Consider the following 22,379-nt stretch of genomic DNA (forward strand, 5'->3'; position numbering starts at 1 on the left):
TTTGTTTGACTAGTGAAATTAAGGAGTTATAATCCCCACTTTAATTTCCTAATTTTCAAGTACCCAATTTTTCATTTTTTTAAAAAAATATTTGATCTTTATAATCAAACATCTATTATAGGTTTACATATGAATTGAGAGAATTTTTTTTGTGTATACAACAATGTGCATCTCATTATTTATTTTTTGGTTTGATAAGTTGAATTAATGAGTTGATCACATGTTATCATGAGGTAGAAAATGATTGAGTAAAATGTTAAGGGGAGAAAAATAAGAGAAATATGGCAAAGTCAAATATATATGAATCAAATAAATATAACATGGCAAAGTCAAATGTGAAACACATTTTTGTTACATAATTTCTAGGAGAAAGGGTTTGATATATTCCCTCAATTTTGTCATTTGGAGCTAATATACGTTTTGTTATGAAAGTGGATCATATATGTTGGATCATATATGTTCTTACCGTTATATAAATGACTCACATATATTCCTGTCGTTATAAAATGGCTCACATATATCCTTCATTTAAAGGAAGTTAAAAAAATTAGTTTAAATTTATATTTATTACTTTTAATTTTAAAAAAATTGTTTAGGGATATATATGATTATTCTATCAAAGTTCAAGGTATATTTTAATTTTTTTCATACATAAATTATTTTTTGACTTCTTTTATTTAATTATTTGAGTTTCTTATTCTTATTTTTTTTCTTTCATTCCTTAGTTTAAAGAAAAAAAATTAAACTATTTTTTTGTCTATATTGTAATTTGATTTTTGTATTAGAAGAAAAAAATTTGGTCATCTACAATAAGTTTATAAGAATATTAGTGAAACATAAATAAATTTGATTATCAAAATAATAATTCTAAATTAGTCATTGAAACAAAAAATATATATATATTTGACGAGGATTAAATTTACTCATATGAAAGTAAAATTTTTAGAAAAAAATAATAAAAAGTTAGATTTAAATTATTTTTTTTCATTTTCGTTAGAGGAAAAGGGTATATGTGAGTCATTTGTCTATAAATAGGGATACATATGGGTCATTTTCATGACAAGAGATATATCAGTTCTAAATGACAAAGTTGAGGAGTATATGATGTCATTTTCCCTAATTTCTATTTTGATTAGCTTTTTGGGATTTTTTTTTTTTTTGACCTAGCACCGATTTCACCAAGTTAGGCACATTAGGTGTACAGTCAAATTGGTTATTTATCTTGTTTTAGAGCTAACTAAAATGTGTTTAATATTGATTTTTGTCTAAAGTTTTAACTTTGATAAGGCCAAAAGTATATTGTATATATCCCCTATTCTTTTTACTCTCTTCATTTATATTTACTTATTCAGTATATATACTAAGAATAATTATTCAAGTTCATTTATTCAGTTTAGTTAACTAGTATAGTTTCGAACTATATCAATACACAATTATAACATTGTATATATAGGTTCGTGTGAGATACAATCACCATATTTATTTATTTACTAGATATCAGATGTTTACGCTAATGCAGGCCCAACGTATGTTAATTCTTTTCTTTTAATTTATATGACACAAATGATATTTAAAAAAGTGTACTAAATTTTTTATATACGTTTTTTTTAAAAAATATTTTAAATTATTAATTTATGTACGTTTTGTGTCATTTTCGAATAATATATGTTACTGTATTTGTTTTATTTTATATGATACAAGTGATTTTAGGAAAGTCAACGAAATTTCTGATATGATTTCCACATATTTTAAATTGTCATTTTACTGTGATTCATAGTACTTTTTAGTTCTTACGTTATTTTCAAACAATATATGCAACTTTTTTTTTCGATAAAACTAAGGGAGTCAACCAAATTTTATTATGTTTTTTAACTATATTTTTCTAAAAATATTTTAAATTGTTACATTGTGTTTTTAAACTTTTTTAAATGTAATTTTCAAATATGTAACAAATTAGAAATTAAAACTAAGAATTAAAGTTTTCAAATCATTATGTCTCTATATTAGAATGTTCAAATCTTTAAAGCTATACATATATGGACAAATTAATAGAAGGAAGCCAAACGACTTTTTTAAAAAATATATATATATATATGAGAGCTCATTTTAATAATAACATATATATATATATATATATATCATTTTTAATATTTGAATCCATCCTTTTCGATTTATATAAAGTTACTTTTTTATTTTGTTTCAAAAAAGAAAAATCACTTCTGAATTTTAATTTTTTTTATAAATCATATTTAAGATCACAAAATTAAAAAATATTTCAATACACAAAAGTTAAATATACATGTAAATTTTAATTTAAATTTTGATTGATTCCACCTAATATTATACTTGATATATAATTATTAAGAGTTAAGCATAATCATTATTTATTTACTTTCATATAATAAATAGATATCACAATAACTCTTTAAAAAATGAAGAAATAACAAAAATAAGGTAATACTAATAATAATCACTAAAGATGTTTCCAGAACGAGTCTGGAGCCTAACTTTGTTAACATTTTTCACCCTTTAGGCTCCGGACTCTTTCTAGAACTATTCAATTTTCTTGTTATCATTCATGGTAGAATTTTTACTTGCATAAAATTACATTTTTACCTTCGATCATCATTCACTTCATACATAGAAAGATATTTCTAGAATTATTTATTTTTGATAGATTTTTGTTAGAATGAAATTATATTTTATTCTTAGTCGTCTTTAATATAAAATATCATCCTATTCATTTTTATTTGTCAAGTTACTTTTTTAACATCTTTTTCTTTAATTCCAATCTAATATATATTATCCATTTATCACACTTATTTATTTTCAATATATTATTAGAGTCAAAATAAGATGGAAATTTAATTCATGATAAATTTTTATATAAAAAATAGGCATTTTTTATAAGCATAATGAATAGAAAAAAATATTAAGAATGAATTTAAAGTAATAGTAAAATAGAGTAATAATAAAATAGATATCACTATAACTCAAAAATTAGCGTATTAAATATTGATATTAATAAAGAGTGTTAAAGTCTTTACCGGCATTAGTTAAATATCATTAAAATCAATATTGTTAAAGGCTTTAGGGACATATACAAAAAGTGTTAATTGTCGCTAAAAATATATATTTGGTAGTAATTAAAAATTAATTGTCGCTAATGATCAATTTTGATATAGTGAGTGAACAACTGGATCACTTCATAGGCTAAGAATAATGAGAAATTGAGAATTGTATTGAGATCATATTATTATTATTATTATTATTGTTATTATCACTGACTTAACTCCTTAAGAAACTAGGTAAATTAACTTAATCATAACTAACTATAATTAACTATGTAACAAGATATAACTAACTTTTTGATTTCATTATTCACCGTAACTAACTCTAAACTCCTATGGGTCATAACAACATTATAATTGTTGATGTTGCTTTTTTAATTTTAGAGAAATTACTAATTAGTTTTTATTAATAAATTAAAACTTAGGAGAAAATTTCAGATAATTTTTAAATAATTTCGAATTAGTTCGACACAACATTAGATAAATTAAAAGGCACGGAACGAACATTTTCTTGAAATTATCAAAATTTGTGATGGACATAGCATGGTTACCACTAGCTAGCAATATCCATGCCTTTGAATGTAAATAAAGTTTAATATTTGTATTAACCATAAAGAAATGCTAGTTTCACATTCAAATATTAATTTTAAAATAATAAGTTAATATATGATTATAAATATTTTTATGTTTTAGAATAGTAAGACATCAATTTATTTAAAATAATGCTTCGTATCCATTTTATTTGGCTCATATTTTATAGTATAGAGTGGTTGGTTCTCGGCTTAACTACTCATATTTTAACGTGAACCCATTTTTGTTACTCCTTTTATATTATACAATTATATTATTATGATATTCTAATTATTATTTTTGTCCTCACATGTTTAATCCTATTCGTTTTATTCTATTTATTAATAATCACTTCATACTTAAATACTTTATATCATTCTCAATGTCTAATTAATTAATTAATACTACCAACATTCTTACATCACCAATATATATAGTAATGATAATTAATATAATATAAATGAATCACCTGGTGCCAATAGTCCATGACACACCAAGATTCCCTTGTCTTTGCAAATTGAGATTATTTAGCAATATTCTTGTCATTTTCTTGTTTAATACTCCATCCGTTCAGTTTTATTTTTCACTATTTAACTTGATAAATTCATTAAGAAAATAATTATTGGTGTGAGTATTTACTATATTATTCCTACTAATAACTGTTTAGTACTGAATCTTGAAAAATGATAGGTAGAATATTATTTAATGGCAAAGGTAAAATATAAAGAATTTTTTTTATCTCTTCTTGATATATTAAAAGAGATAAGTAACAGTGAAAGAGTGTTTGATTAATCGCTTTAGTTTGAAAGTTAATACAACATCATCTAAGAGTGTGGTTTAGTAATTAATAACACACATTGAGGATAATGAGGTCTCGGAGTTCAATTTTTCAGCAAACACAAAAATACAGAAGTGTTTTTTTTATTATTATTTTTTTTTTTTATATATATATTTGTCTAAGTTTATCCTCTACCAAATCGCTCTCCTTTTTTAAGTGCAAGGACAATGGAGGATTACGTGCTTTAATCTGTCTGATTAATCTTTTATTTAATTTTTTTTCCATGCAGTATATTCTTGTATCATTCTGATTATTATACAAAATGTTAAGAATTTTAATTGTAATTTATTCAACAACCATAGATTAGCACCATATCTTATTGATCCACTTCCCTTGATTAATGAAATAATTAGAGTGACCATTATGGGATATCTATGACACGATCGAATGTCACCAAATCCAATAATTAAAAGATAGATAATATATATAATCACATTTCTTGTTTATTTCTTTGTTCTTTTTGGTATTTGTTTTAGGAAAGCTACTAGCTAGGTTAACTTATTAAGTACTAATTGTGTTGCTAAAAGATTTAGGAGGTGTGTGGTATAGATTAATTAAATTTCTTTTAGAAGATAGATTTCACTTTTCTTGTGCATAGGAGGTTAAATTTTTTTAAATATCTTTTTATTGAAAATAAAAAATTTCTTAACGATGAAAAAAATGACTTTTTATTGAAACAAAAAAGAGGGGTCGTAATATTTCACTCTTCTCCATCCTTACACCCCACTTTCATATCTCCGTGTCCACATCCACATCCATCTCCAAACATACATGTAAATTGAATATGTTTATTTTGAGTTGTTTTCGTATTCAATTAGTAATCTTATTGCTAAAGAATGACAAAAGTCTCATATCGGTGGTTAATGAGATGGATGGACTCCTTATAAGGCTTGGACAATCCTCCTCCCTTTGAGCTAGCTTTTGGGGTGTGAGTTAGGCCTAAGATCTAATCTCACACCTACTTTCACTTTTACTTGTATATTTACTAAAATATAAATGTTTATTTTAATTTATTCAGTTTAAAAAATTAAAAGATAGTTCATCGCTTAGTTCATAAGTTAACCGTATTATCAACTATAATCTTTTTCAAATATTTCCTGAGCCATTGAATCTATTATATTCAAAAATAATAATATAGTAAAACTATCATTTTATTTATTATTCCTGATTAAGTGATGTGCCAAGTCAATATTATTGACGAAACAAAAAATAGTCAGGGGGTATATAAGCTATATGGATCTTTTATAGGTAAGTGCTCATTCATTTCAATCTTTGGTGATAGGTGATCGCCCAATATTGATATCATATATGATTAGGACAACCACATTTACAACCTATATCACCAACTCTCCCACCAAATAGGTCACTATATTTTGGCTTAACATAGTAGTAATTATATTAAGTTTGTCTAGTCTAATAGTTATGATTAAGACCTTGAATTTTCTTATTGTTTTCCTCATTTTGTTTAATTTGTGGAAATTTTGTATTCAAGAATTGTTTTAAACACAATTAACTTAAAAGGCTTAGGCGTAATTTATTTATTTTTCCTATAAAATGTAAAAGTATGTATCTATTTTGTCACTACATGGACGTCCATAAGCCATGAGACGATAAAAGTGGTTGAACACAAGTCTTTCGGGTTAAGTTAGATTTTAAAGTTACCTAAACGGAGTCCAAGTGATAATGTCATTTTTTTACAATTTGTTACCCTCCACTCCGGTAACCCAAAAAAAATTTCACGTGCTTAGCTCATGAAGAAGAATCAAATCTTAGCGTAAGAAATGTGTATAGTTAAATAATAAATAAATATTCTTAGATAATAAGGTCACACACCTCAACCAAAAGTTTCTGAAGAGTTATAAATTAATATAGCACAATAAATCACCACTAGCAAAAAAAAAAAAAGGGAAAAAAGTCAAATGTACCCCCAAACAAAAACCGAGTCTCAACATGAGGAATGTGTATAATTAAATGATAAAAGTATACTCTTAGATAAAATGGTCACACACCTCAATCAAAAACTTCTCAAATGAAGAGTTATAAACTAATACAACACCGTAAATAACCACTAGAAAAAAAAGGGGGAAAAAGTCAAATATTTGAGAGAATGGGTAAATGCATTAAGGTTATTTAGGAGAATGGAGTCTGGTTATTTTAAATGGGTCGGGTTATTGGGTTAAACTAAGGAATATAATTTTTTTTTAAAATGAGATCAATTTGGGTCAGTCCGTCCAATGAGGGGTAAATTTGGTGAAATTAATAAAAAAAAGGTAAAATTAATTTCATTTTAACTGCGAGTATAAAATTTAAATAATAAATCAAAATTGAAGGATATTTTTGACCCTCCTTCCCTTTATTTGTTCTTCCTATAAAATAAAGGCGTCATCAGTTTTCCTTTAATGAGTATCCCGTTTGTCACTTCATGGACGTCCATAAGTCATGAGACAATGAGTGGTTGAACACAATGTCTCTCTAGTTAAGTTAGATTTAAACTTTTCGACTTAACACATAAATATGTCATTTAAATTGATCTGAATAAAATTGAATAAATAAACACATACGTCATTCTAAGCTACTTACTCAAATCACAGATGATACAGAAATGGGGCTGCATTTGGAAAATTAATATAAAATTAAGTCGATACCTTCAACTCGGTGCACAAGAATATATCGTAATGGTATCATATAGAAAATTAATAAATAATCAAGTTTTGTTTAATTGTTTTTCTTCTTGCATCTTTAACATATTAATTCTGTTAAGATGACTTTCTTATTTGTTGCACACTTTTTATATATTTTACTCATGTCAAGAACCTCTTTTGCCTACCATACAAATAGTGCACTTGAAATGGTGCTATTTCCTTCCTTCTCACAAGATAAGTCATCCATTTCGACTTATATAAGCTAAAAGCCATGAGCTAACACTTTTAAAATGGCAATCCAAACAGGCTCTTGCCAGTCAACGACGAATTGGTCGATGAATGTTAGAAACATGGCAAGGTAAATTCACCGATATACATAATTCACGCAAGTAAAACGTCACTCGTATAAAAATCCCCGAAAGACGAAACATACGAGAGATCAAATGGAGTATAGTACAGAGGCAGAAGAAATGTAACAATAAGTAAACAGCACATCCAAGTCCTCCCATTGCTAAACTAGAAGAAAATGCCTAATGAGATGCACAACTTCATTCATGTATAGAGGATTTTGCAGAACAGATCAAACTATGAGCGGAAAACATCTGTGGGAAAATGAGAAGACCAAAATCCATATATAAGTTCATGAAAACCTGAAAGTTTCGACTCAATCCAAAAGTAAACAAACTGAAGGGGACGGATGGACGACGCTTTACATTGCACAGAATCCTCATCGATTTTTCGCATCAAATGAACAACATTCTTTTGCTAATCAACTGGAAAACAAGTAATCCACTACATCCTTCTCTTCTCTTCTTCATGGCCAAACTCTCTTCCTTTCACTCTCAAAACATCTTTAAAACTTCACACACACAACCATTTACAGATATGGCTTGGACAGAACATACTAGTTTTAAACTTTCTACAACCTGTATGTTTTACAGCAATAGATGCAGAACTCATTCTTATCAAAACAAAGAACCACAAAAAAAGGAATTCCACTCAAACCAACACTACTCACTCTATTTGATTCTATCCCCATAACTTGTCACTCCATAGAAGATAACTAGTTCCAATTACTACTACAAATGGGGAGCAAGAAATGTCTATACAATGTCTATTTGATTCTAAGTGCAAATACTAAACTAACTAATTACACAACTAAACACAATTCAGACATCATAATAATATATGATACCAAAAGTTCAATACAACAAATTACTTGTGAACAAAAGACATGCAAGAGAATCACATTTGAATAGGTTAGTCTAATTAGTTCATAACAATCGAATCTATATCAGAACGACAACCAAGAGGATAATCTGGTAAAACATCAATTCTATTTGAGATAGAATTACCTCACATCTGTTGAACTTAAGCAGCAGACACATAATTGACACAAACTCTAATGTCATAAAACATTATCAGAAAGTCAAGGATCTAGAAAAAATTATACGCCAAATTTTTGTAAAAAGTATTTCAAACAATTCCAAGTTCAAATCTCCATTAACTAATCCAAAAACAGACTTTAACACAAAAAAAAAAGTAACTAACAACTCAAATCAAATCTAGGCGGTAAGAACAACAGCACCACCATTTTCCTTGATCTTCTTCTCTGCATTCTTTGAGACCAACTTAGCCTTAACAACAACAGGCTGTCCCGTAGGCAAAACACCTTTACCCAAAACCTTGAAATACCCAAATTGGGTAACATCAATCAACGGGGCAGTACCCTTATTGGCAGCAGCCTTGTCTTTCACCTCTTGAGGAAGGAGAGACCATAGAGTGTCGATGTTGACAGTAGGGCAATAGAATTTGTTACGAAGCTTGTGGAAATAACGCATACCTACTTTACCGAAGTAACCAGGATGGTACTTGTCGAAAAGGATCCTGTGATGGTGCATACCTCCGGCGTTACCTCTTCCTCCTGGATGCTTCCTGTGCTTTCCGATACGACCATGTCCGGCACTGACGTGACCACGCTTCTTCCTGTTCTTCTTGAATCTGGTAGTCATTTTCTCCTCGTCGGCGGCGGCAAAATGGGGAAAAGGGAAAGTGCGGCAGTGAGAGAATAGTGAGTCTAGGGTTTTCAGATATTTATAGATGGAAGATCGATGGATTGGGCCCAATAGCAAATTTTGCCATTAGGGTTTTGACAGATCTTTTAGTAGTTAGATATGGGCTAGGGTGAAATTTGGATAATTGTAGTGAGAATACGAAGGAGAGAGGGATTGACAAACAGTTTGCTATGAAACATAAATAAATCAAGCGATAGTTATTTTATTTATTTTATATTATTAGTTTGTCATTCTATACAATTATCAAAATTTGAAATTTGTATTTGGTGATAAATATAAGGGAAACTTTTATATATAGCCACTTAAAAATAATTAATTACTCTCCATAGATATAATTTAATAATTATAATTCGTAATTATATGTTATATGGAGGAGAGAGGTGAGCGAGACTGGAAGAGAGAAGAGAGAGAGGGGGAAAAGAGTGGGAGAAAGGTGAATTGTATATGTGTATTAGTTAGATAATTGTATATTATACATATGTATTTGTATATATAGCAACAGAAATTGAGAGAGAGAGGAGAGAGGCGAGCGAGACTGGAAGAGAGAGGGAGGAGAATGGCGAGAGAAATTGAGAGAGGGGGAGAATGGCGAGGGAGAGAGGGCAGAGAGTGGGAGAGAGGTGAATTGTATATGTATATGATTGTATATTATACATATACATTTGTTAAATGGCAAGCGAGATTGGGAGATGGAGGAGAGAGGCGAGCGAGATTGAGATAGGGAGGAGAGAGGCGAGCGAGAGAGGGCAGAGATGGGGAGAGAGGTAAATTGTATATGTATATTGGTTAAAAAATTGTATATTATACATATTTTTTTTGTATATTCTGGCGAATTATACATATACAAACATGACTAATTATACAAACTCGAAGTCAGTCCACGTAATGAATGTATAATGTTAGTCGCGAGTGGTAATTATAGCAAACTACAGCTATGATGAGTAATTAAATAGTATAAATTTGTTTAGCCGCGTAATTTTCCCTGAATATAAGTGAAAAGAAAAAGAAAAAATAAATTTTTGGTGTTTTTCAAATTTCTTAAAAATAATTCCATGAAAGTTTTTCACTAGACTGCGAAAAACACATTTAGCCATAAAATTCTAAAAATTAACTTCAAGTTAAATTTCTTAATTTTTCAAAAATTTAAGAAAGCAACAAAATAATATTTCTACTTCTATTTTTCACTCCACTTAACTTACAAAAAAGATTAAAATAACTCCAATTTATATTCGTGAAACACAATTGCATGAAAATTAAAATAACTCCAATTTATATTCGTTATCGAACACAATTGCATGCAAATTCCAACTATCATTTTTTCACTTTGAAGATAATCACCAATTAATAATTGATTTTATTTCAGATGAAATAAGAGAAAAAGTATATAAGGGACAACAAACAACAACACATCAAATTGGTGATGAAGTTGAAGTTGCAAGTCAAGTTGTTAGGCTTTATAGGTTCTTACTTACGTGCAACTATTCTTTACCCCGTTGGCGCTTTACATTACAAAGTCCAATACCAGACTCTTGTGACTGATGATGAAACCGCGCCACTAGAGGAGATTGTACGTGTCTCTGAGGTCCATCCTGTTCCACCTACTCTTGCATCTGAAACAAGGTAAATGGTAAAATATGATATTGTAGATGTGTATGACAAAGAGGCCTGGTGGTTCGGGGTCATTACTAGAGAAGATGAAGAAAATTACCATGTCTATTTTCCTACTAAAGGGGAGCACGTTGGCGTTTTCTACTGATAAGTTGAGGTTTCATCAAGAATGGACAATGGATATTTCCTTCATTAGGAAGGATTGGTTTTGTTTTTATAGTTGTACTGATTTGGAGAAATTCTTTTGTCATTGTAGTCTCTACATGTTTAAGAACTTTGTTACATTCTTTTTTTCCAATATTTTGATTCAATTTGCCTGTTAATATGCATTTTGCATAAACTCTGTTTTGGCTGCTAACCACTCTATACACTTATGATTCTATATCTAGTTAGTACCTGGTGTAGGTATGTACTTAATGGTAAGAAAATATGCACGAGGCAGACGCGAAATCCAGGGGAAATAGGAGATCATAAATGCTTAAAGAATTAGCAAATTATAATGGTTGTTGCTATCAAAGACACCAACAATTTAAAAAAGAAGTTTTATAGTTTTTTGTCAAGATCTACAGGGTTCTTGGACATGTCAGTTGTCACATTCTAAGTAAAAACTATACCTTTAATGTAAAAGAAACTTTGTATTTCTCTTTGGACATGAACCTTTTTCTCACATGGGAAAGTTTTGGACCATATCATAATGTTCTGATATTGCAATTCAATTTAAAGGATCAAAATGTATTGTGTATTCAAAATGTTGGAATACCAGTGTTTATCATGTAGAACTGAGTGTTAAACACGCATGAAAATCGACTTTTTAGTGAAGTGCTAGTTAAGTTCAGTCAAGTGTAAACCATTCATTTTGCCTTTAGACTCATTTAGGATTCTAAAGAAGCAAATACTGTTGTCTGTGTTGCAATAGAAATGATTCCTTTATGAAGTAAACATCGTCGAGTTATATGCAAGAGAACTTAATAACAAAAACTTAATATTTACTATTATAGTAAGCTAAAGTACTGGGAAGAAAACTTGTTACGTTGTTTTCTCAATCGAATTTTCTGGAAAAGCATATGCATTCAAGGAAATTCCTTGTAATCTCAGGCTGCCTTAGATCACAACTCTGTTTTGGCTGCTGCACTTGGCTAACCACTTTAACCTCACAGAATTCTGGTGCATTTTTTTGAACATATTCTCCTATATCTTGTCCCTTCTTTACTAGCCTGAAATGGACAAATAATAGCATTATAGCATGCTTGAACTTTGATAATTTCATGTTGTGGTGGAGAACTATGTTTACCTTGTGGAACGCGGTGGCCTATTTCCAATAACAAGGCTGGTAATGTTGACAACAGGTATAAGGTCAAGTAAAGCTTTAGCTGGTGAATTGCTTTCCACAAGCATAGTATCAACTGGTACCTATCAGCCAAAGTAAAATCAAGAACTGTCATGAAACAAAGTTATCGAATTTCGGATGTGAAGATTCTGATTGATATAGACTTGAACCTACTTTGGCATCGTTGCATAGGCGAATGTATTTCACCAAGAGACTCTTCCTCCTGTTATTCTCTTCATTGATGTAGACTTGCACTTGCTCTTTGCTCAATTGGCTTCTTGATAAGTTCCCAACTATCATACAAAATTCAACTTAGCTATCAAATTTTCCTCAGTTCCTATATAAAAAAATAGCTTGGTGCTCAAAGCATCTCGCGTTTCACGTAGGATCAAGGGAAGCATCGCGCCCATAGGGGTGTGTAATGTAAGCAGTCTATCCTAATGCAAGTATCGGCGAAAGGCATCCTGCATTCATGTAAGGTACGTGGAAGGGCTGCACCCTGAGGGGGTTTAATATAAGCACCCTGCCCTGATGCACTTGTTAGTGGCTGATTATCCACGTCTCGAACCTATAATCTATATGTCACAAGTTCGAGTCAATTTTACCAGTGATCCAAGCACTGGCGTAGCCACACTGGACACCCTAAGTCGGAATACTATATTGTATATACAAGTAAAATGATAAATTAAGTGGTTAAATAACATATTTTGGACACCATTGACACAACAATATGATGTAGCCTAATGGTTTCAAGCACCTTGAAAGAGTAAAAATACAAAAAATTAAAGTGTTTGCATGCTTAGATTTCACTACTAGCAATTTTTTTTCACTTTTTAAGAAGAGCAGATTCACTTTAGCATTTGAACACTCTTCGTGAAAATCCTGGCTCCGCCACTAGATCCAAGGCTCCCCATCCCTTTGTTCCTAGAAAGTATTCACCTATTAACTAACTTTTATCTGACTTAAGACTAGATATGTGGTGAAAAATCCTAGGATTCTTGTCACTACTGAGATAGCAGCAGCAACAAGAAAATTGAACCATTATATTCAATATACTCTTGAATTTCCTGATTATTGAATAAATCGCTGACGTGATATATCGAATATAGAGATATGTATGTACAAGAACAATAGTTACCTGGTGTTGGAATGTACTTGATAGTAGGAAAAATATGCACGAGGCAGACGCGAAATCCAGGGGAAACAGCATGATCAAGTGCCCATTGAACAACATACAAGTCATTTTTTCCAACAACTACATAAACATCATTAGTTTCTGCATCTTTTATCGTACTAATCTTGCTATCTTCTCCAATCTCTTCGATTTCCCTAGACATCTCTTTCTACAAATCTTGAATATAGCCGATAACAACGATGCTAGTTGTGGTGCTCAATTCTGGTCCCTCATCTGATGGTGGTTTCTAGCAAAGACACCAACAATATAATTTTTTTGTCAAGTTGTGGAGTGTTTCTTGGATATGTCACAGTCTATGTAACAACTGTTCCTTTGATGTAAAAAGAAACTTTTTTTAATGCTTATAGAAAAGAATGATGGTGGTTGCTAACAAAGACACCAATAAAATGAAAAAAAGAAGTTTTATAAGAATTTTTTTTTTCATGTCTAACATCTGTAGCCTGTAGGGTTCTTGGACATGCCATATTCTAAGTAACGATTGTTCCTTTTTTATGTAAAAGAAACATTTTTTTTTTCACATGGGCAAGTTTTCTTGGACTATATCACAATTTTATGATAGTGCAAGTCAATTTCTACTGCTTTGATTTTTCTCTTTTTCCTTTACTTGTGATCTGTTTTTTCCAGAATTGTCTCTTTCCATGCTTAAAGGATCAAAATGTTATAGTCTATGCAACACATCTAATTATTATTATAACCATACAACATTAAAGTATCCGATGGAGTCAGACATTTTATTAAGGAGTGTTAAAATGTAAGTATTTAAATATACCCCAATAAAAAAGATCAAAATGTATAGTCTATGCAACACATCTAACTGTTACTATAACAATAAAAGATTAAAGTATCATACTCCAACAAAAAAGATCAAAAGTATTTAGTCTACGCAACACATCTAACTAGTACTATAACAATAAAAGATTAAAGTATGCGATGGAGTCAAACATTTTATTAAGGAGTCTTAAAACATAAGTATAACATATCCGAAGAAAAAAGAAAAAGAAGATCCGATGAAGTCAGACATTTTATTAAGGAGTGTTAAAATGTAAGTATGTAAACATACCCCAACAAAAAAGAACAAAATGTATAGTCTATGCAACACTATAACAATAAAAGATTAAAGTATCATACCCCAACAAAAAAGATCAAAATGTATAGTCTAACACTTCTAACTATTAGTATAAGGTAAAAGTACATACCCGAAGAAAGAAGAAAAAAAAGGGAGTCTGTCAGACAGCCACGAGACCATCTTAGGCCCGAAATCTCAGGTCTAAGAACGATCATCTACTGCATCCACAACTCGAGGAGCTTTGGAAAGCTGTTAATCACGCTCTAGTCACATGGCCATGCTTCATCAACCAGACTTGGATTCCTGTCTCCTTAGAATTTAAGGATACAGTGGTACGAGCCTATAGAACAGATCCTGTTCAAGTAAGGTCGTGACATAGGCTGTTGGAATGGAGAATATAATGCTGTAGCTTTTGTGTTCCGCTTCCGATATGGGAGTAATATATTGGCCCGTCTCGCAGTCAACTGAAATACAAATTAATAAATAGACCTTACTCTCTTTTTTTAATTATTGTTTATAGAAAAAATAATTAAGTGCAACTGTAATAATTTTGTTGTAAGGTCATCAATCTTGTAAAAATTATCATCCTAAAACTCTCTGTTCTCTAAAGAATCATAAATCAGTTGTTATAGATGAACTTGTGTTCACCATATAAAACTATAAGAAAAGTTAAATACTATCGACTCATCTATGTCTCATATTAACAGAAGAAAACTTCAATTTTTCAGATAGTTATATTGGAATGGTATTGCAAAAATTTTGTTTAATTGTTCGGGCGATATATGGATTGGCAAAATCCAACCCAATTCGACTCAATCCATTAAGGTTTGGGTTGGTTATTAGCTTTACAATCTCAATTCGATTCATTAAAAATTAAAATTGATATTCCATCCAAATTGATTTTTGAAAAATTTTATCAAAATATTGTTTAAAAACTACTTTTTGATTTATATGTTATATATAGTTATAATAATGAAAATAATAATTTTATTCGATACTAAAAGCTTGCAAAATAACAAATAAAGTTATTCAAGTTTAGTAAAAATTGGGATTTGATTATATTATCCGTTACTAATTCGTTTTGATCCAATTTATTTTGGCCCAAACAAATTTAATTAGGTTGGATCTTAACCCATTTTGATCCATTCAAATTTAACAAAACGGGTCCAATTACCACCCCTACGGAGATATAAGTTAAATGTTAAACCAACCATATAATTTTATGTTGTATTGTGCTCTCCAGATGTGCTTGTTTCACCCGAATATTTTTTTAAAAAAGAAATCTCAATGTTATTAAAAAAAGTTATGATATTAGTTAAAAAATTTATCTTTTTTACTCTAAAAAAGAAATTATGACAATTAAAAATAAAAGAAAAAACTATTATATAGTTCCATAATAAAACCATTTTGATGATTTAAAATGTATTTATTGGTCTATTCATGTAAAATATCGTCTAATATATATAAGTGAAAGTATACATTCCCCAATTTTTTAAGCTTCCTTTCGGTTCACTAAATTGACTATGGGGTTTCATTCACACACAAACATCCAAAATAAAGCCAAAAAAGAGTTACGTATTTGATTTGTTTTTAGCAAAATAAAACCAATACGTGCATTTTAATGGTTGATGTTGGTGTGACATTTTAATATTCATAAAAATATATATTATATGTCACATTATATATATCATGTTATGTCTATAGATAGACATTACATTTGTACCTTTATACTCTCATCAATTGTGGAAGAAAATGGTCATTAGTTTTTAGTAACTTATGTAATCACCAACTCTTCATTTATCCATTATTCTATATTTATGTCTTGTAACTTATCTGACATTTGAGCCATTCATTTGGCAAATTTACTACCCACTATCTCCTATTCATTGTAAGGAAGAATTCATCACCTATAAATAGTATAGTCTTCATTTGTGTTGAAATAGGAGAAGAAACAAGAGAAGTATAAGAAAATATAGAGTGAAAAAGATGAGTGGTTTATATTGAGGTTAGTGTAGTGAAAAAGAGAGTTGAGACATAGAAAATATTCTAAGTCTTCAACTATGTTCACTATACAAAAGAGAGTATTATATGTTGAAGAAAGGTGTTCTTTTGTGAAGCTTTGGACTCTTCAACTAATCCGGAGTTGCTTGAGTTATACACTGTTGTTGGGCTGTTGTATCCTGGAGGAGAAAAGTCAAGAGTATTACTACTGGATCGGTGTAGAGTATGCTGCAGTGGTCTTGAATCTCCTTAAAGAGAGCGAGATATCCGTGCCTCAGCCTAAAGATTTATTTCTTCATTTTATTTTCAATTGTAATCTTGCAATTTTATTATATTGTAAATTTTTTCACTAACAGTTGATAATTATATATTTTATTTTAGTAAGAAAATTTGAAATATATATTCAAATTTTAATTGAAATTGTTATAATTATTTTAAATTTTGAGCAGGATTTATTATCCTTGTATTATTTACTAGTGGGCATAATATATATATTGAATTCTAAAATTAGCTTCAAATTTTAATTTGACCTCCAACTTTTATAGTGCACAAACAAACACTTTAACTATTCGACTTTTAAATAAATAAGCATGCGATTTTTGGAGCCAAAGAGAGTGAAATGCAAACGCTCTCACGTGTATTATTGAGTCACTCAATAACTGTCAACTAATTAAATATTTTACACGTCCATCTTAAAATTAAAAATAAATAAATAAAAACGAGATTTTGATTTGGAAATATAAAAATATATATAAAAGGGATTCATTAAGGGTACAATTGTCATTTCAACATTTTTTTACCGTCGTGGCTTCAAAATTTACTACTAACTCGCGCAAAATACGTGCACATCACGCGTTTTGCCAAGTAAAACTCGCGTGTTTATTTATTAAAAGGTTGGATAGTTAAACTAATGTTTGTACACTATAAAAATTGGAGATTAAAATTAAAATTTGAAACTAAGTTTAGGATTTAATATCTGTAGTTTGTCTTTAATAGTGCATTTGAGATTGTTATAACATTTTTTAGCTCTAAAAATTTCAAACATATTTGCGACATTTTTTCCCTAATACTTTTGTCCATCAACACTCCTTTAAAGATTTCTTTTATTTGAATTGTGTATATGAATTATGTGTGGTTTGATTGCTACATGAATTTAATTTCCTTTCATACTAACTATATTCCTACATTTATACTCCTGAATTATTTCGATTCAATTTTTGTTGTGGTCTAATTTAATTTTTATTGCTGATTTTGTGCTCTTTTTCCACCAATTCTAATCTGGTTTTGATCCAATGACATTAACAATAACTAGTACGTTTTTTTATATATCCAATAAATGAAGAAAATCTTGGCTATTAGAGGTGTGGGTGATAAAATTTCGGCTTAGTTTAAATATGTATAATAGATATTTTCGCAATTTTTTTTGAACCTTTCCATTTCATATTGTTTAACCTGTGGCTATCTATATACCTCACACAATAGTTAAATTTTTTTATATTATCATAGATTTTACCAAACAAACTTCATAAATAATATTTGAAACTCTAAATTCTACTATTATTACTTCATATATCCATTTAATTCTTCCTTGATTTAAAAAACTAACTTAAATCAATTTAAAAGTAATAGTTTATTTCTTTTCTTGATAATATTTCTATATCAATTTTCTACCTGGTGTGACTGATATGTTTAAGGCAAGAAAAGGATAAAACTTATTTGGGTGTTTACATCAAAATCAATATATGCATATTATTTTTAAAATTTGTAGTTCATTTTACTTCACTAAATCACGTACTAATATACTTTGTATTGATTTGATGTAAACACCCAAATGTATATAAAAAAATTCACCAAAAAATTAAAGAGCATTCTAATATATTCGCTATAATTTAAATTTAAAATCATAAAATTGATTATTGTTTTTAAAATTTCGTGTTAAATAAAACAAAATTTTTATTTTTGAAACGGAAAAGGGTCAAAATTGTCACTGAACTATGCGAAATAGATCACTTATACCCTCCATTACATTTTGAGATAAAAAATACCCCGTATTATCCTAGGAGACCACAAATACCATAAAGAGTTAACATCCCAACTTTTTAGTGACATGACATGCCACGTGAGACTTATCTCTTCACTTAAACGTTGCCAACTAAGATTCACTACAAAAGAACTTGATCTTTAGTGGCGATAAAATTGTCACAAAATCTCAAAATAGCTGCTAAAGGTTATGAGTGACTTTTAGTGACGATTAATAGTAAAACCTATTTTTTCAAAAAAAAAATATGATAATTAATTTTCGATTGCAATCTAATTTTCTAAAATAAATAAGTTACAATATTAATATTAAAAACACCCAATATTATTATGAAAAATCATGAAATTACTTCTCGATTCATATCTCCTACTATATAATGTATCATTTTACATTTTATAGATTAACATATAACATAAAAATAAAACATACAGTGTCTTCAAACTCCTACTTAATTGATATCATTTTTTATTAAATAATGAAGAGAAAAATACAAAATTAGAATTTAACGTTTAAAACTTTTAGTGACAATTTTTTTGGTTTTTGTGGGAACTATTTTCGCCACTAAAGGTTTGGTTCTTTTGTAATGAATCCTAGTTTGCAATGTTTAGGTGGTAGGATTAGTCCCACGTGACTTGCCAAGTTAATAAAAATATTGGGTATTAACTCTTGAGGATATATATATATGGTCTCTTAGGTTAACAGTAGCATTTTTTATCTCAAATTATAACAAAGGGTATAAATTATCTTTTTCACGTAATTCAGGGACAATTTTGACCTTTTGAAAAGAAGAATATCAAATTACCAGCAGGCCCTTTCTTCTTCCACCAGGTGGTATATGCTGAGCCTAACACCTCATCAACTCAGTCACTCGTCACACCTTAAGTGGACCCACCTTTAATTTCCCAAAACGCCCTCGTCAGTCGTCGCGTTTTCCTCCCCCTATATATAAGCTTTTCCCTCTGTCCCAATTCAAATCCCTCGAAATTTCAGATTTCTCTAGAAGCTTCTTTTCATTCTTCCGAGCACAATTTCCGATTTTCAATTGCTCTTTTCGCACGAGCATGAGTCAGTCTACACAAATCGTCAAATTCCTCTACAGTTACGGCGGTAGAATCCTTCCTCGTCCCTCCGACGGCACACTCCGTTACATCGGCGGTTTTACAAGAGTCCTCTCCGTTGATCGATCTATTTCATTTGCAGGTTTGTTTATACATTCATCTCCCTGTTATCACTTCGGTTTTGTTTAGTTAGAAACTGATTGAAATTTGACTGATGCAGAGTTGATGGTGAAGTTCGGAGAATTGTGTGGATCGTCTATGCGTTTAAAATGTAAGATGCCGACAGAGGATTTGGATGTTTTGGTATCGATTACCTGTGACGAAGACCTGGCAAATGTGATTGAAGAGTACGATCGAGTTTCAGCAATGACGAATACAGAGATGAAGATTAGGGCGTTATTATCTCCAATCAATTTGCCGAAAAAGGACTCTCGTCCGTCTTCGCCAATGTCTTGCTTTGATTTTGCGGCCTCGAGCTTGAAGCCCGGAAAATTCGTCCGGTTCAATTCGCCTCCGTCGTATGCGGCGGCGCGTAGATTGTTCTCACCAGTTGTGGGTTACCCGATCGGGAGACGAACGGAGGGCGAGGAGCTTTACTATCCTTACTGTGGACAGGCAGGCGTCAAGCCTCTGTATAACGTTGTTCCTATCCATTGCCAATAGAAAAAAGATACCCGAGAGGTAGAGGTAGTTACAGTATTGCCGGAGAGTTGTTTACGTAGATGAAACGAATCTCCTTCCCACCCACAAAAAAGGGACAGGTAAAGAAAATATTCATCATCACATCAAATAACAAAAAGACAGATTCAATATAATATTTTGATGCTTGAATCAAATTGTATATTGCTTGAGATTATTGCTTATTCAATTGTGAGGTCGATTTAGGATTCAAGCTGATATATTGTTATCTAAATTCTATGATTGGCGTTTTGTTGCTCTGGGTTGTCTTTAAGGCACAATCCCTCTACCATTGAGCTTTACCCATGGTGAGCAAGTGGTAAGGTGTGAGTACCTCTATTATAGTTATTCACTTGTTCTTGTTTTCTTGAGCGTTAAAACTTAGAATGAAGGGTGAAGACATATACTTCATTTATGTGAGGGCTTGAAATAGATTATGGGGTTGTAACTTGTAACTAGCAATAGAAGATCCATATTATAAATATATCTTTTCACCTCTCATTAGATGATTTCAATGCAAGTTTTATGTACGAAATTTATTTTGTGGAAGAATATTTTATCTTTCAATGCATATTTTAGAATATAAATCAATTTAATTGAATTTCAATATAAATAACGATTATCATGAAAAATAAATAGGATTCTGAAAATCAAGAATTCATGAGCCATTTGTTTTTGTTAGGACAAATTTATTTGGTCAGTACTACAAATTACTTGGTTTTTTATATATATGACATATCTTGAGTTAAAAACAAGCTTTAAGAAGTGATATTTTTTATAATTATGATATTAATATAATTACAAAAGCATGTGATGGGATATATTATGAAAAATTTGTAACTATTATTTACACGAAGATGCATGTTTGCTTATTTTCTAGGGATAATATATATATTGGATTCTAAACTTGACTTCAAATTTTAACTTTGACCTATAACTTTTATAATGCATAATCAGAAATTTTAATTATACAACTTTTAAATAAATAAACACATGAGTCCTACATGACAAAATACATGTAAGACACCACGTAGGATGAAAAATGACATGTAGGATGACATATAGGACATGAGTGTCTATTTGTTTAACTTTATACAAATTTAAGTGTCTACTTGTGCACATCCAAAGTTGAAACACATAAATGTGATTTGAAGTCAAATTAAAAAGCATATTTATGAATTATGTCTATTTTCTAAATGGTTCGCAGTGAGTATAGTATACTAATGACTTGATGGAGTGGCTGTGTTACGATACATGGAACCTTGGGAATATAAATAACGTATGGAGAGGATGAATCTAACAAAATGACAAAATGAATATTGTTTCACCGCAATTCAAGTGTTAAAAGTGTTCCCCTTATCCAGGATATATAGCTTTCTATGGGTTTTTCTTTTTTGGGGAAAGAGAGGGATACACATGCTTCTTAATTTTTTTATATTTTAAATCAATCAAATTTACCCATCCTTGTGTTTTTGACTCACTTTACCAACTCTTGATATAAAATAAGAAAAAAAAAATTAAGTTAATTTAATTTTAAAAATTAATTAAATTAATATTGAAGAAATGAATTGTTTTTAGACAAATAACTTTATAAAGATAGAAAAGATTGTTAAGTCGCACGTCCATGAATAAAAAGATTATATTTTTTATATGGGTTTAACCAATCTTTCTTATTTCCAAAATATTGAGGTAAGTTAGATTCAGACTTAAACGTGAGGTGAAGTATTAAGATGAACTTACACAATACTTTCATTGCAAATTAATTTTTAGATTGAGTTTGACTTAACGATTCATATCTTTTACAAAAATCATCAATAGTAAATAGTAAAAAAGTAAGTAATTAGCCAATCCAGCCATGTGCAGCCACATGCCCTACACTTCCCTAATTCCACAAACTCCACATTTTTCATGATTAAATTCAGTAAACACAGCTTCACTCTTCTTAAAAAAAAAATAATCAAACATTTTCATAATCTCTCCATCAAATTAAGTTAAATCTCAAGTAAAACAAAAGATGAAGGTCACAATAACCACAAAATCTTTCTTAATTTTGATCCTAATATTGATATCTTTCTTACATTTAGTCCCATTTCTTGTCATTAGCACCGTTGTTCTAATGGGAACAACAGTACTAATTGTTCTAGCAGTACGAACCACCATAATAACATGGATTATGGTGCTCGTACTGCTAGCATTCACTGGTAAACGCCGT

The 22,379-nt window shown here is 29.9% G+C and overlaps 3 protein-coding genes and 1 non-coding gene across 5 annotated transcripts; 1 reads left to right on the plus strand and 3 right to left on the minus strand.

Annotated features, from left to right (window-relative positions):
- Positions 1-8,486: 8,486 nt before the first annotated feature.
- LOC107023778 (60S ribosomal protein L27a-3-like) lies at positions 8,487-9,202 on the minus strand. Its single transcript, XM_015224574.2, has one exon. The coding sequence runs from the start codon at positions 9,131-9,133 to the stop codon at positions 8,687-8,689; it is 447 nt and encodes a 148-aa protein (XP_015080060.1). The 5' UTR covers positions 9,134-9,202; the 3' UTR covers positions 8,487-8,686.
- A 1,325-nt stretch (positions 9,203-10,527) lies between these two features.
- On the minus strand, positions 10,528-13,802 carry LOC107022763 (U-box domain-containing protein 35-like). 2 transcript variants are annotated; one of them, XM_027917638.1, is made up of 5 exons: positions 13,270-13,802; positions 12,306-12,424; positions 12,096-12,214; positions 11,835-12,018; positions 10,528-10,806 (listed from the first exon to the last, which is right to left on the minus strand). In XM_027917638.1, the coding sequence occupies exons 1-4, from the start codon at positions 13,466-13,468 to the stop codon at positions 11,844-11,846; spliced, it is 612 nt and encodes a 203-aa protein (XP_027773439.1). In that variant the 5' UTR covers positions 13,469-13,802; the 3' UTR covers positions 10,528-10,806; positions 11,835-11,843. The 2 variants fall into 2 exon arrangements, with proteins under 2 accessions (XP_027773439.1, XP_015078838.1); XM_015223352.2 differs by lacking the exon at positions 10,528-10,806 and having other exon boundaries at positions 11,710-12,018; positions 13,270-13,801.
- Positions 13,803-14,546: 744 nt separating this feature from the next.
- LOC114077696 lies at positions 14,547-14,764 on the minus strand. The gene has a single exon (XR_003579069.1). It is a non-coding gene; the product is annotated as a small nucleolar RNA U3 (small nucleolar RNA).
- Positions 14,765-17,729: 2,965 nt separating this feature from the next.
- Positions 17,730-20,702, plus strand: LOC107022619. Its single transcript, XM_015223215.2, has 3 exons — positions 17,730-17,754; positions 19,296-19,631; positions 19,710-20,702. The coding sequence occupies exons 1-3, from the start codon at positions 17,730-17,732 to the stop codon at positions 20,150-20,152; spliced, it is 804 nt and encodes a 267-aa protein (XP_015078701.2). The 3' UTR covers positions 20,153-20,702.
- The last annotated feature ends 1,677 nt before the right edge of the window (positions 20,703-22,379 follow it).

Source organism: Solanum pennellii, chromosome 6 (genome assembly GCF_001406875.1).
Source record: "Solanum pennellii chromosome 6, SPENNV200".
In the NCBI taxonomy this organism is placed as follows: Eukaryota; Viridiplantae; Streptophyta; class Magnoliopsida; order Solanales; family Solanaceae; genus Solanum; species Solanum pennellii.